The sequence below is a fragment of the Sarcophilus harrisii genome, chromosome 1 (genome assembly GCF_902635505.1).
Source record: "Sarcophilus harrisii chromosome 1, mSarHar1.11, whole genome shotgun sequence".
In the NCBI taxonomy this organism is placed as follows: domain Eukaryota; kingdom Metazoa; phylum Chordata; class Mammalia; order Dasyuromorphia; family Dasyuridae; genus Sarcophilus; species Sarcophilus harrisii.
The window spans coordinates 319,273,631-319,289,448 of NC_045426.1; the positions used below are offsets into that span (position 1 = coordinate 319,273,631).

At 37.3% G+C, this 15,818-nt stretch overlaps 1 protein-coding gene across 2 annotated transcripts in view; it reads left to right on the plus strand.

The window, feature by feature from the left end:
• SLC28A3 (solute carrier family 28 member 3) overlaps positions 1–15,062 on the plus strand; it is a 140,003-nt gene extending 124,941 nt beyond the window's left edge. For both annotated transcript variants that reach the window (XM_031945462.1, XM_031945461.1), the window contains 4 exons: positions 9,961–10,042; positions 11,386–11,484; positions 11,770–11,890; positions 13,312–15,062. In XM_031945462.1, the coding sequence (XP_031801322.1) occupies positions 9,961–10,042; positions 11,386–11,484; positions 11,770–11,890; positions 13,312–13,429 (420 nt within the window). In that variant the 3' untranslated portion in view covers positions 13,430–15,062. The remainder of the gene's footprint in view (positions 1–9,960; positions 10,043–11,385; positions 11,485–11,769; positions 11,891–13,311) is intronic.
• The last annotated feature ends 756 nt before the right edge of the window (positions 15,063–15,818 follow it).

Below are 15,818 nucleotides of genomic sequence, written 5' to 3' on the forward strand. Positions count from 1 at the left end.
ACCTCTCAGCTAATTATAATTAATTTGGCACACTGGTGCAAATGTATTTATGCTTGATTTTCCCAACTTATATCAGACTCTGTTCCTCTGTAAACTCAAAAAATCATTAGGAAACTTTCCTTCTTCCGCTCAGCTTTTATAGAGTATATCATTAAATCAGAAAATAATTCTGGGTTAAGATTAATTAGAGTAGTTAATAGCTAACAGCCAGGGAAAGCTGAAAGCCAGAGACAAGATTGGGAAAATCATTTCTGTTTGAATTATTCTAAGAAAAGGAACAACTAGAGAGAGCCAAGTGAAGTAGGAAACCAAGGAGAGCAAATTGCCCTGTAGTGATTCCCATTGGCATTCCCATGCCATGACCTTTTGGGCAGTTCCAGTTTCCTTCTGCCATGATGAGCCGCTGCTCATCACTGGAATTCGTGAACCATTCTTCTTCTAGAACACCTTCCAGAGGATTAAGGTTTGCCTACAGTGTTGATGGTGGAGGACTTTTTTTACATAAAGTATAAAAAGTAGTGAGCAAGTCCTCACATTCTTTCACTGGGGCCATGGCTAACCCAATCAACAAAGTACTAGGGATGTCCTTATTGGGTTCTACAACATAGAATCCCCTTCTTCATGAATTCTTCCCCCTTACTGAATGTCTGTAGAACATGAGGTCAGGTGGGTTCTGGTTAAAAATCTAAAGATGCTTAACAAAGTAGCAATCACTGGAGTTAGATTCAGAATAAGGCTGATAATTTCCAATAAGAGCCCTGAGGCTTACCCAGTAGAGCAAATCTTCTTGGAAGATCTAGCAATATTTATCTAATCACTTGGAAAATATAAATTTTAATAGCCTCCAATTCTCCACAGACTACTGTGTCTATGAAATCACAGGCAAAATAAGTTTAGCTGGAATTAATGGTTAATAATATTGTATAAAACTCTGACAAAGGTAACAATGAAAGTCATTCTGATGATATGAGAGAAGACCAAATTCAACAATATTTATTAGGCACGTAATGTTTATAGACAAAAGCAGTAGGTGTTTAAATAAATGATTCCTGACTTCATGGAGCTTACAGAGCAGTGGAGAGAGATAGCACGTGTATATATATGAATAATAATTATACAAAATAATACATGCAAGAGCATTAGAGAAGGGCAAAATAAGTACTAAGTGAGGCAAAAAAGGCAGGAAAGAGGAGAGATTAGGGAAGACTTCCTGGAAGAGATAACATTGGAAGCCAACTTTTTAAAAGGATAGGTGTGAAATTCAGTAGGAAGGGAAGGGGAGGGAGGGCAGGGATGTTCAGCACAGGGAATAACATAAGGCAGAAAGGCATAGGACTTATTTTGAGGAAAAGCCAGTAGTCCAGTTTAGCTAAATTAAAAAGTACATGGAGCAAACAAAACATAAACCTAAAGATGTAAGAAGGCTTTAGATTTTGGAGAGCTTTGAAAATTGGGTAAATGAATGTGAACTCATTAGGAAATAAGGAGCCACTAATGATTTGGGGGTTAGAAGCATAACATTATATATAAAGAAGATGACTTTAGCAATGAATGGAGTGATGGTTTGAAGCAGGAAGTGGTGATTATAGAAGCACAAATATCTAAGTTTATTTGAGGATGGAGTCGCCATGTTCTATTCAGCTACTGTACTGTGCAGCATTTATTTCCGAAGATTGCTATGATGATCCAATGATATATAACTTTATTGTGTATTTGGAGGGAATAGCAAGTTGTACATGGTAGATTTGCAGTTTTATATGCATTAGGATTTTTTATTATACTATTACATGGAAATGCCTGTTTTGTGGTATGAATTGAAAATATATATTTTTAATTCCTACCACATAGCAGGTAGGTCCTTAGCAAATATTTGTTTCTTCTCTTTGTGGACAGGTAGTCAAAGGGTAAAAATTTATCTGAAAAGACAGTAAAAAGTACAGTTCAGAAGTGCAAGATATATTGAGGGCCTCAGATGAAATAGGAGGGGAAAGCATGTAACAGCAAGCTCTAATAGAGGAACAAAGCAGTGGCCTTTACTGCTATTAATGACATTACTTTCAGAAAGGTTGAAAACAATGGACTCTCCTTCCTCAAAGATCATTAAAAACAAATGAATATAGGATACTAAGCTAGTTGAAACTCACTTAATAAATGAAGACAATTTTATCTGAGGCATGAGGGAGAAAGCTATTTAATGAGTATTTGCAAGGACATGGAGCGTTCCATTTCCATTTCCAATGCAAGTATGGGAACCCATAAAAATGGTTTATATATATTTATACCAATTCTAAAGACACAGGGACATAAGCATTACTGGAAAAAGAATAGAATTAAATTCCTTCTTCCTGGGTCCAGTGAGGTAAATTTGACACAAGACCTTGCAGATTCCTCAGTTTTAAACCAAACACACAGAGGGGGGAAAAAAAAAAAAAAAAAAGAACTACATATAATTGTTATATTACCAACTAGAATAAAAGAATAATTCCATTATGTCCATTAAGCATTTATTAAGCACCAGCTGTGTGTTAGGTACTGTGCAGATAATAGAGAAAGAAAGGGGAAAAAAATGAAACTGTCCCTACAACCAAGAAACATATTCTATTGGGGAAATTAAATATGTTGTCTATTGCTGCTCTTAGGCATATAGAGAACGGGGATGAAGGAGTGAGCAGAAGGTCCATGTACCTAGGTGTACATTTCCCTCCAATTTTGTTTTAATCTGGTCACAGGAATTTACTTTTTTTTTTTTTTTTAAGGTATATATAGCCTATTTCTTGGCGTTCCTTGAAGCTTAGAGTCAGAATTATGCCCTTCTGTATTCCAAATTTTCTGCCAGTTCTAAGAGTGATTATGGGCTCATACTTTTTTAAAGGGACAGGTTGATTGTGAAAGAAGGAGGCCTATTCCTATAAAAAGCAAAAAGCTACTTCCTCAGTTCCCTCCCATAATTCACTGATAACCTCTTGCTATTCTTGCTGAAGTTAAGTGCAAGATGTCACCCCCTCAAAGAGATGTTCATTAAAAAGTGCCATATTTCCAAAGCAAATAGGCAGGTAGACTCTGAACACCACATTGAGGGGAAGGAAAAGAAGAGGAAATGGGCAAAAAAAGGCAGTGGACTGCCAAAGTGTATTACATGTGCTAGGATTCTAACTTGGAAGGGCAGTGATTGGTTGTGGATACTCCAATTATTGGTTGTTGTTTTGTTTCTTGCTGCTATTTGGAGGCAAAGAAGAATGGAGTGTGACCCTACTGAATTTGATAGAAAACTCATATCTATAGGACATTAGAATTTAGAGCTAGAAAGAATCTAAGATCACTTAGTCTATCTTCTCATTTTATGGATGAAGTTAAATGACCCAAGATCATCAAGCTAATAAGTGGTCACTAAGTTGGCATTCGAACCCAGGTCTTTTGACTCCAAAAAAAAAAGCATTAGTGAGTTAACAAAATTGCAGCTGAGGTCAGGAGAAAGAGCAGATAGATGCAAAATAATTTCCTAAGCCTATGAGAACAGGGAGCAAGACACATTCTGGAGGTACAGACTGATATTTCATGATAGTTTGAATTATTTTTCATTAGTCATTTTTTTATGCTATCTGTAATAGGCCCCTCTCCCATATATGTAAAGAGCAAATGTCATTAGGCTTCAAATTCCAAGTATTTTTTTAAGACTTCAGAATATTAACAGTCAAAGAATTGTATGATCTAGTTATAGCCAGTCCTCATATCTGTGGGAAAAAGGCTTTGTGTATCTTTTGGTTTCATTTAGAAGACGAGAGTGAGTAGGAAGATACAGATTTCACTGGAAAGGGGCTTTATCTAAGCAAGCTGGGAGGATCTTATTTTCTTGGAGCATCCTAACTTCCCAGTCAAGTGGCTGTCTCATGGGTCCTATCATGTTGGTGGTATTTTCTTTCTCTTGTGGGATAACAATTGCAAAATTGACTTTTTTGGTGAACAAAGCCCAAGACAGGAAGCAAAGTCATATCCTTGGAACTAGGTGAAGGCATAAAAAAAAAATCTGAGTGGCAATCCAGCTTTAGATACCTCGCTATATAACCCTGAACAAGTCATTTGATTTCTGAGCCTCAATTTACTCATCTATAAGAGGGAGATAATCATGAATGATGTAAAGTAAACAAGTAGAACCAGGATAACATTGTACACAATCACAGGAGTATTAAAAAAATGATCAACTTAAAAAAAAAAAAAACTTGGCTACTCTGATCCAAGAAAATTCCATAGATTCCATGATGAAAACTGCTATCCACCTTCAGAGAGAGCATCATCAACTCTGAGTGTAGATTGAAGCATACTTTGTAAACTTTTTTTCTTTTTCTTGTTCTTTTTTTTTGGTGTCTTTATTTTTTTGTTTTTGTGAGATTTTGAGTTCCCAATTTTTTCTCTCTTATTCCTTTGTCTCCTTCCTCCCCAAGACAGCAAGCAATCTGATAGAGGTTATACATGTACAATCATTGTAAACATATTTCCATATCTATGATATTGTGAACAAAAAGGGGAAAATCCATGAGAAAGAAAAAAAAACAACCCCCAAAAAGGTGAAAATAGTAATAATATGTTTCAATCCACATCCATAGTTCTCCCTCTGTCTGGATGAGATGGCATTTTCCATCTCAAGTCTTTAGGAATTATTTCAGATTACCACATTGCTGAGAAGAACTAAGTTTATCATAATTGAGCATCACATAATCTTGCTGTTACTGTATACAATGTTTTCCTGATTCTGCTCAGCACGAATTTGTATCTTTGTGATACAGACCCATAGAGACATTGCTGGATCAAAGAGTATGCATAATTTTATAGCCCTTTGGACATAGTTCCAAATTGCTCTCCAGAATGACTCCCTGACTTCTTAAAGCTGTAAACTTGAAATGCCAGTGATGGCTGTGAGAAACTTTTTGTTAGAAAGAGGTCACAAAAAAGTAAAAACTGCAACATCAGACTTTTCTGAACTCAGCCTGCTCATCATTACTTACAGAACATTGATGTTCCATTACACTCACATACCATAACTTATTTTCCCAAAGATGGACATCCACTCAATTTCCAGTTCCTTGCCACTGATTATTTATTGCAGCCCAAGAGAATTCTATCACAATCATGTACCTCAGTTTCTGTCCTCTCAGTTTCCAATTCTTCGCCACCACAAAAAGAGCTGCATTTTTGTACAGATAGGTCCTTTTTCCTTTTTCTTTGGTCTCCTTGGGGTACAGACTGAGCATCTGTCAAAGGGCAAGCGGTTTTATAGCTTTGGGGGCATGGCTCCAAGTTGCTCTCCAGAATGTTGGGAATAGTTAGAAAAGTCCACAGTTCTGCCAAAAATGTATTAAGGGACCCTGTGTCTCCATTTTAGGGACAATGGAGACATGTTCCCAACGGAGACATCTTCATCTCACCAGCCCTACTCATATTGTTGCTGCCTTTTTTTAAACATTTGGTGACATTCTGTCCTGTGCATTTGGCAATGAGATTTAACTATTCATGCAATACAGCTGTTCCAGGCTCTCTTTGTTCTCCTTCTCTGGCTGCAACATATCCCGATGACCGTGAGAGGGACCCCACTATAATAATCCACAGCCAGCTCTCCTACATGTTTACTTAAGGCTGTATTGATATACTTCCTTGCCAAATGCAGAGAATAGGCTTAATTAAGTAAAATGTTTTCTATTCCCAGCTGCCAATCATTAAAAGTAAATAGTGCTGAATAATTCAATAGAACCTACAACCTTGGCAACCCCTGGTAGCTTTGTGAAAAGGTCATTATGGGTGTAATTTAAGAATAAAAGTGCTGATTAAAAATTAGAGTAAAACCAACTGATTTTATTGAGGTTTCAAGAAGCTCACTTCTACCTTCTCTCCTGCCCTAATCCATCCTCAGACATTTAGAAGAAGGCTGTACACTGGATTTAGGATTTTGGGGTTCTAATTATCCTATTTACCAAATGCCTCTGGAGAAATCATTTAGTACCCATAAATATGTTGACCCAACAACAAGAACAGGGGTAGTATTATTGTAGCCAAAGAGAATTCTATCACAATCATGTACCTCAGTTTCTGTCCTCTCAGTTTCCAATTCTTCGCCACCACAAAAAGAGCTGCATTTTTGTACAGATAGGTCCTTTTTCCTTTTTCTTTGGTCTCCTTGGGGTACTCCTATTTAACTCCCTATGGATGCTGTGAGGGTGAGATGTTTGGATAATTCCCAGAGTTTCTTAAACAAATGATAAAATATGGTTCACTTTGACTTAAATACCAGATCTGCTTCTAAATGGAAGGAAATGATTCTCCATATGAGGTTGATTATTTTTTCTTGGGCTCCATCATAGCATTCATTCCTGGTAGGACTGGCCCCAGAGAAGAAAAGAATAACTATTCTTGCTTGCTAAACTAACTTCATCTTATCCTACACACCCTCATTCTGATCCTCAAATAGCAATCTTGTTGCCGCTGGTCTTTGCTAGGTAACTGACTTATTAATACATGATGTACTAATCAAACAACATACCTACTATGTGCTAAGCATTGTCATAGATGCTAGGGATACAGGTACAAATATGAGGCAATCTTTACCCTCAAAAGAAATTACAACCTACTGATAGACTAATTCATTATATTTTAATGGTACTAATAATTGTTTTAAGTCTACCACGGATAGTTGTATTAAGATGCATATTTTCTCTGTGCATATTTTCTTGAGCTAAAACCTTGTAGCTTATGGTTTCATGAAAGATTAAAACTTGGAGTGTCTTATAGTATTTGGAGACAGGGAGATCTACCTGACTACCTGATATGTTGTTGGGTTTTTTTTCTGAATTTTTAAAAATAGCATTTTATTTTTCCAAATATATGTAAAGATAATTTTTAACATTCATCTTTGCAAAAACCTTATGTTCTAAATTTCTCTCTCTCTCCTTCCTTCTCCCTTCCCAAAACAAGTAATCCAATATAGATTAAACATGTGCAATCTTCTAAACATATTTCCACTTGTCATGTTGCACAAGAGAAATCCAAAGGGGAAAAAATTAAAAAGAAAAAATCAAACAACAAAAAGTGAAAATACTAAGCTTCAATCCACATTCAGTCTAAATGCAGATGATAATTTTCATCTCAAGTGTATTGGAATTGCCTTGAATCACCTCATTTTTGAAAAGAGTCCATCAGTTGATCATCACAAAATCTTCTTGTTACTGAGGACAAGTTTCTCTTGGTTTGGTTCACTTCACTCAGTATCAATTCATGTCATCATTCCTTTTCTGAAATCGGCCTACTCATCATTTCTTATAAAAGAATAATATTCCATTACATTCATTTGCCATAACTTATTCAGCCATTCCCCAACTGATGGGCATCCACTCAATTTCCTGTACCTTGTCACTACAAAAAGGACTGCCACAAACATTTTTGCACATGTGCGTCATTTTTCCTCTTTATGATCTCTTTGGGATATAGACCCAGTAGAGACACTGCTGGATCAAGGGTATGTACAGTTTTAGCCCTTTGGGCATAGTTCCAAATTTCTTTCCAGAATGACTACCTCACTTCTTAAAGCTGTAAACTTGAAATGCCAGAGATGACTCTCCCAGAAACTTTTCATTAGGAAAAGATCCCAAAAAAAGTAAAAGCTATAACATCAGACAAATGAACCCACTATAAGGGCTAAGCAGTTTACAGGATGATTGGATTTGGTAACTAGAAGGTACCTCGGATGAATGGTCTACAAATCTTTTTTGACTATGCACTTCTATCAGTATGTTTTATATATATACCATAGACTTTCTTACTTTCCTCTTGTAAACCTGCGTGATGACATGGCTATGGCTGAATCTATGTTTTCCTCTCTTTCAGCTCTCAAAGAGAAGCTCCCTTTTTCTCCCTTTCTCTCCTTTCTTCTCTCTCTGTCTCTCTCTCTCTTCATGCTCCCCACTCCATGTCTGTTCCTTTTTCTCCCTCTCTTTTTTTTCCCCTTTCTCCATCCCTCTCTTGATCTGCTTCTATCTGTCTGTTTGTCTCTCTCTTTCCATTTTCCCCTTGTTTTTTGTTCCTCTTTCTCCCCCTCTTTCTTTCTCAACCTGCCTCCCTCTGTTTCTTTCTTTTCCTCTATCCCCCTCCTTCTCCCTCTCATCTCCACCCCCGCAGCGAAATCGCCTGCTTTTGAAGCCAATTGGACAAAATGTAAAGAGTGAGAGAACAGAGTCTTTAGTGCTGAACAGGAGGGGGAGGGAGATGGGAGACATAAGAAACAAAAGCTTTTCCAGGAAAAGTAGACCAAATGAATACTTGAAATATTTTTTTTCCTGCCTTCCATATGCGTGCTGTTTGAAAATATCAACAAAGTGGTTCTCAGAAACAAAAAAGGGGGAAGGGAGCTTATAATAAATGGAAAACAACCATCCCCATTGCATCAACTTGAATGCTGTGTTAAAAATCTAGTTAATGAGTTAAGAGGGGGAGGAGTGGAAGGGACACATGGTTCCCTACTTGTTTTACTGATTCTTTGACCTAGACCTGAATGTTCCAGGATCCTGCAAGACAAAGGGACAAGGATCAATGACATTCTTTCTCTTCAGTGTGATACAATAGAAGAGACATTGCCTTTGGAGTTATGGACACAGCTTCAAATGTCCACCCTCTAATGCTTATTTCTTGTGTGACCATTTAGCATCTCTGGACCTTAGTTTCTTCATGTGTAAGAGATGAAGGGGAATGTCCTTGATGGTCCCTTCCTGCTCAAAGTCTCTAATCCCCATAATTTCTTCTTTTTATTCTTAATGGTTATCTCATGGGTCCCATTATGTTTATAGTAGAGTAGACTGTGATAAGTTCTTATAAAACAGATTCTCTAAAAAGGAGAAAATAAGGAAGGCTAGGGCTCCATTTGTTAATTTTATTTCAAAGCAATAGGTAAAGAGGCAATGAGAATGTTCAGCTCATCTAGGCTCCTTCATTCAGGGAGTATCATTCCTGAACTCTGAACTTCCTATGAGGAATTCTAAGCAGAGATTAAGAGAAGCCACGTATCTTTTGGCTTGTCCAAAGTCATACAGAAAAGCAGTGAAATTCTGGCTCATTATTGCCAGGCCAGGGTGAACGAAAGGTCTGATTGCACTCCCCCAGATAAAGGTGTAAAGTGATTGATTATTGGGCAGAAAGCAATAGCTTCCATCTCTACTTTCATTTTTGCCATTTCTTTCCATCTGCCAAACTTGGCAGCTTTGTTTCTGACTAAAGAGGAGGTGGGAATTATTAAGGAAAATTGCTAATCCTTATGCTGTTTGTGTTTTCTCCAAAAAATAAGGAATTACAGGGCCTTGGCTAGTAAGTAAAAGATCCAGTAGATTTCCCACTGCAAAGAGCCCCTTTAATCCTAAGCATCTGAGAAAGAGATATAAGGTACAATACCAATATCAATAGGAAGTGAGAGGTCACAGTGATTAGAGCACTGGGTTTGGAATCAAGAGAGATTCATCTTCCTGAGTTCAAATCTGGCCTCAGATACTTACTAGCTGTATGATAGTAAACAAGTCATTTTACCCTGTTTATCTCAGTTTCCTCATCTGTAAAATTATTTGGAGAAGGAAATGGCAAACCCATTAGCTGAATAATCCTGAGCAAATAACTGTGTTTGCCTCAGTTCCTTCATCTGCAAAATGAGCTGGAGAAGGAAAATGGCAAAAAGTTATATTATTTGCTCTTTATCATACTACTAAAAAGTGGCAGAACTATAATGCAAATATAATGCAATATAGGGATAATAATCCCTATAATTATAGGGATTAGAGTTCAGATAGGTAGATCCTATCTCTGATGCCAAAAACAATGTCCTTTCTGGTATACCATATTGCTTTACTAGTCAGGCCCCAGAACTTCTAGGTGTGAATGTTTCCCAGTCATGACCATGTCATTTGCTCATCTGAGTATGTCCTGTTTACTTTATAGGTTCGCTCTGAAACCATTGCCACCTATGCCCTTTGTGGTTTTGCCAATTTTGGTTCTCTGGGAGTAGTAATTGGAAGTCTCAGTAAGTAATAATGCTCTTTCTTTGAAACTCTGTATGATTGCATCCTCTCTAATACCAGGAAAAAGATCAGCACTACAGAGAGGAATAATACAGCAAAGAATGTATATGCCCCCAAAAAACCCAAATATATCATATATATATACATATGTGTGTATAGTTATTAATATTTAGCTATATGTCTATATATCTATATCTATCTAAACCATCTGTCTAATCTAATCTATCTGCCTATCTATGTAATCTATTATTTATCTAATCTATCTGTCTGTATCTGATGAATCATCTATCTGTATGTCTATTCAGTTATCATCTATCTCTTTCTATCAATCTATCTAATTTATCAATCATCTATCTGTAATTATCATCTATCTAATCTGTCCAGATAACATCTATTTCTATCTGCCAATCATCTATTTCTGTCTAATCTATCTATCAATATCTATCAGTCTGTATCTATCACCTATTTATCATCTATTTATCTATCTAATCTGAATCAGCCACTACAGAATTTCTGTGCTATAGCCAAATAGGTAACATCCCCCCACCCAAACATCCTGCCATACAGACCTCTGTTTCTGATAAATCACAGGAAATCTGTTTTATCTAGCCCTGGGCAAGGCTATGCTTTTGAGAGTGAAAGCCTTAGCCCTTCCTAACAGGTCAAATTAGAGCCATAACTAGCAATTCTAGATCCCAGGAAAAACACAACAAAATGTGCTTCCAGTCAAACCACATAGAAGGTACACTTAAACATTTTTAAACAAATTCGATTAGATTTCCAGGTTGAGATGAAGATCCTACAAGTGGGGGGGCAGGGTCAAGACTAGAAGCTCATTTCATGGGAAGAACCATGTATATCTGTAGTTTTCTATTGAAAGTAAATTACTACTACTTTAATATATTTAACATGTATTGGTCATCCTGCCATCTAGGGGAGGGGGATGAGGGCAAGGAGGGGAGAAGTTGGAACAAAAAGTTTGGCAATTGTCAATTCTGTAAAATTACCCATGCATATAATTTGTAAATAAAAAGCTATTAAAAAAAAAAAGTAAATTACTATTACTAATCAGGTGCTACTCTCCCTGCTGAAGAATCAGGAATGCTGTAAGTGATCTCTGAATTTCAGAGCCCTCAAAAAAAGCTCCTGGGGCTCCCTGCTAGTTACAGACCCGTCTCCCACCTTGAGGAGCTCACCCCTAAAATCCGAACCCCGGGCTCCTCTATCCAGAAGTTGCTGCAGTGAACAGCTCCTTCTGTTCAGAGCTCCTTATGAAGAGAATACATGTTGAGGGAGGCTTTATCTGACCCCACTAACGGCTCCATCCTTCTTCCCCCTTGCCCAGCATCTCTGGCTCCCTCCAGGAAGCGGGACATCGCCGGAGGGGCTTTGCGGGCTCTAATTGCTGGTACCGTCGCCAGCTTCATGACAGCCTGTATTGCTGGTATGTACTCTGCCCTGCCTATCTTTTAATGTCCACAGGATGGCAGTGTTTCAGTTCATGCTTCCTACCTGAGCCTAAAGATGGATTTATTTAAATTTTTTAAAAAGAGAGAGGGGGGGAGTTGAGAAATGTCTCATTATTGTATTGAGAATGGGTAGAAATTGAAAAGCTGAATGGGGGCGGGGATAAGGAGGTGGGGAGTAGGAGGGAGAAAGGAGATGCTTGCAAACATAAAGATTTTAGTTCTTTAATTAAATGAATATCATTTTAATGTCTAATTTCTAGGTATACTCTCCCATTCTCCCATGGAGATAGATTGTTTTAGTCTTTTAGAAAAAGCCTTCAACTCAACTTCACCTAGCAACACAACTGAGCTAGTTACCTGTTGCCAAAACCTATTTACCAGGTATTGTACCCTTGATTACAACTTCTTTATATTCCATTATTAAGAGGCTTTGTGGTAGAGGTTGACCTGGAGATATCTTGTTATGGCAATTTGGAGAGGCAGTTCAAAGAGGTAGTACACAAAGAAAGGAAAAGTTTTGCTAATATGGCCTATTGAAAACTTCAGGCTCAGCATTTGCAGAGTCTTTTTTAACCTCAACCTTTCATTTGGCTTCTTTTAGGTAATGAACAGACTTCCCCATCCCCATCCTGTGACCCTTTCTGAGATCAAGATGTTCCTTAGTTACTGCGGTCAACATCTGATGTTCTTTTCAACCTACACTATATTGGTTAAAATCACTGAACTGATAATAATATCCTGCCCCAACTATAAAATGTCCCTTTCCTTTTCCCAGGTCAACCTATCTGTGAGGCATTATGATGTAGTGGATAGAGCACTGGACTTAGACTCAGCCAGTCAAAATTCCACCTCAGACACATTTAACTTGTCTATGCCTTAGTTCCCGCCTCTCATCTGTAAAAAGGAAAGGGTTAGTCAGACTTAATGGTGGTTCATATGTCCTGCATGTTTAAATCTGCTCCTTAGATCCTTCATTCAATAGTGCTTTAGAGCTAAGAGCCCTCCTTTGGGAAAGGCTTGGTTTCAAAGGCCTAACATTCTTTAGAAATAAATTATTCCTTCCACATTGCAACTTTCCTCATAAGCTTTCAACATATTGCAGGTCAGCAGAAGAAATTAAATGGAAGCAGAGTATTTTCATTTTTTGTTTGTTTTCTTGTGCTTTCTTGTACAACATGACAAATATGGAAATATGTTTAAAAGGATTGTATATCTATAACCTATATTAGATTGCTTGCTGTCTTAGAGTCTTTACCTTAGAGAAGGTAAAGAAGAGAGAATGAAAAATTTAGAACACAAAGTCTTATAAAAAGGAATTTTGAAAACTATTTTAACATGTATTTGGAAAAATTAAACACTATTGGGGGAAAAAAATAAATTAAGTGGAAATGTTGGGGGGTGTTTTCCAAAGCCTCTGATGACACATATATAGCTAAGGACAGGTTTATATTATATAATATCAATTTATATATTATTGTTTTATATCAACATATTTTATCTTTTAATACCATAATAATTCAGATTTTTTTCCCCCTCTGGTACAAAAGGAGGGACAAAAAATTTTATGTGAATTTTCCAGATCTCAGGATGGAGAGGGCATATCCCTAATCCTTACAATGTAGAAGGGATAACTGTATATACAAAGTCACTTGTCCATGGTTGTATGGTTGCCCTACCCTGGGACAATTCTAATAGGTCTAACCATGATCCTAATTCCAGGGGAAAAAATACTGTCTTTGTGCTTTATTGGACTATTAGAAAATCTATTTAATTCTTGTTCTCTCTTTGGCTTTATCCACCAGCACTATTGCCAACAATGCCAGTGATATTTTACCAGGAAGTTTCTCTACCTTGAATGGCTGCTGTCTGATGCTGAATCCAACTACATTTAACTGTGATTGGGTCACTACATCACTCTAAGCTTGGTTTCTTCCTCAGATGGTCTTTGGCACAGGCTTCAATCATTTTGAAAGGAACATTGTGAAAATGAATCTATATTATCACACTTTTTTATTGGGGGAAGAAGAAATTGTGGGAGAATATATAGGTTAATTTTTCCATCATAGAATCAGCATGGACTAGAAGAGAAAGAGAAGAAGAGTATAATCTATCAAAAATGGTTCATCTCCTCTGTCCCCCATCCTTCTCCAAGGACACAAGGCTGTTCTGATATCCTGATGGAATCTTCTCTTTATTCTCTTCATTGTCATTTGGATTTGGTATTACAGAACATTTCACAGGAATTAGTGAATTACTAAATTCGCCAATAAAAAGAGCTCTGCTCACCTGCCACTCCTTTGGCAACATGAACTGGAAGTCCAAAGAGAGCCACTAGAACAAGTCTCAGTTAAAGACCATCCTGAATTCACTGATTTGAAACAAGATATTTTCATCAGAACTTTAGAAAGTCCCAATGGAACAGTTCATGTAAAAGCCTGACAACTGCTCAGCTATTTGAGAGAGAATCAGTGTCGTCCCCACCCCAAGAAAATGGGAAAAGATATCTAGAAGGAAGAGGAAAATGTCCATTCCACTCTCTGATTCTTAAGAGGCACAATTTGAAAAACAAAAATCAAGAGAAAGATTTGCCACTAGGTTACCATGGTGAAGTCCACATTCACTATTCTTATCTATGGTTTTGAGAGAAACCCTCTCTCCAGCTACGAAATCCAGGAAAGTGGCTGGGTCTCTGTGCTAAAGAGGAAGACTCCCAGTTCCAATCTACCTCACAGAATTGAGGGAGGGTGGGGAGAGAGTGATCACTGAAGGGTAGAATTGCTGAGTTCTTGGACAAAAGGACACAATTACCTTGTAGGCTCAGCATTTGGTATATTTATTAAAAGTGTCATTCATGTTACTCAGTAATAGAAATTCAAGGGGAAAAACCCAGGAACATCATCAGTTTGGGATGCTCTCAGCCCAGCAAGATATGGTAAAACAATAACAATCAATCAAGTTCCCTCTGCATCAGGTCTTTTGTACCTTGAGGCCAGATAAGTTTGGCTTCCAAGAGTTTGTAAAGACTTTATAGGATTGAGAGATTTAAGAATATAATTTCTTTCTTTTTAACCTCTCAAATGTTTCTGAAATTGAACAACTGTACATTTGTGTACCATGAAAATAAATATTAAATATTAGTATAATTTTTGCTAGTATTTCCGTAATGCATTTTATTTTAGGTAAGATCCTATTTTTAACTGTGTTTCTGAGAAATTAAAAAATAATGAGGGGGATGAGTTGAATGGGAGGGAGAGCCAAGCATGTCAACATCTAACACACAACCAACAAGTACAATCAAAAGTCCTTTCTGTAATGTGCATGAAAGTAGATCCTCTTATTTATAGTTATTTGTGACAGCCTTACACCAAAAGTCAGCCAAACTATGTCTGTGCTCAGAAAGTTACACCCCATTCCTAGTCATTTCCAATTGCCAAAGCTATAATTAAGACAAGGTGACTGAGGCTTTGCCCTAAGGCTATCAATTTAGAAGATGCTGAAAATACTTTAGTACGTAGAAATAAATGAGTTTAAAAGCAAATTGGTAAGAACAGTTCATTAAAATTAGAAGTCACCAGATGGTGAAACTCCATCCCCATCTCCCTTTGCTTCTGTCTGTCTCTTTCTCTCTCTCTCTCTCTCTCTCTCTCTCTCTCTCTCTCTCTCCTCTTTTACCTATCTCCTCTCTCCCCCCGCAAAAAAAAACTACATAAGATTGCACTTTAGGTGAGTCGCTTTCTTGTACTACCCTGTTGTCTCTCCTGGTGGCAGGTATACTTTTGGGACATTATTGTATCAGCAGGGACAATAAGCATCCTGAGGAAGGTTTACACCCAAAAAGACTGATGTCTGAAGACCCCTAACTCCCTACCATAGGGTGGAATCCAAGATACAAGGGCCTAGTGTTCTAATGTGTTAGATCTTAACTGAACCTGTCTTTAAAAGTCAATATCTGCTTGTTTGGGAAGTGCCCTGGTCACAAGACTTGGTAGTTACACCACAAGTTACACCTTAGCAACTGCCAAGCACAAAGCTGATCTCTCCACTTTTATTCCCTGGCCTTGTATTTTTTGCCACATTGCTTGCAGCTGCTTTTTGGTTTTTGAAGAACTTAAGGAGCTTTTTGAGTTTCTGAGTCACATAGCTTAAACAAAAAAAGGTCCTAAAAATATCAGAATTCTCAAATAATTTTGCCCTTTTCAACAACAATTAATGATTATTTAAATGTCTAGAGTTCCAGTAAAATTTACTGGTATATGAACTTCTGTTGATTGAATCTAGCTTTTCAACTGGCTTAGATTTTTTAATGATA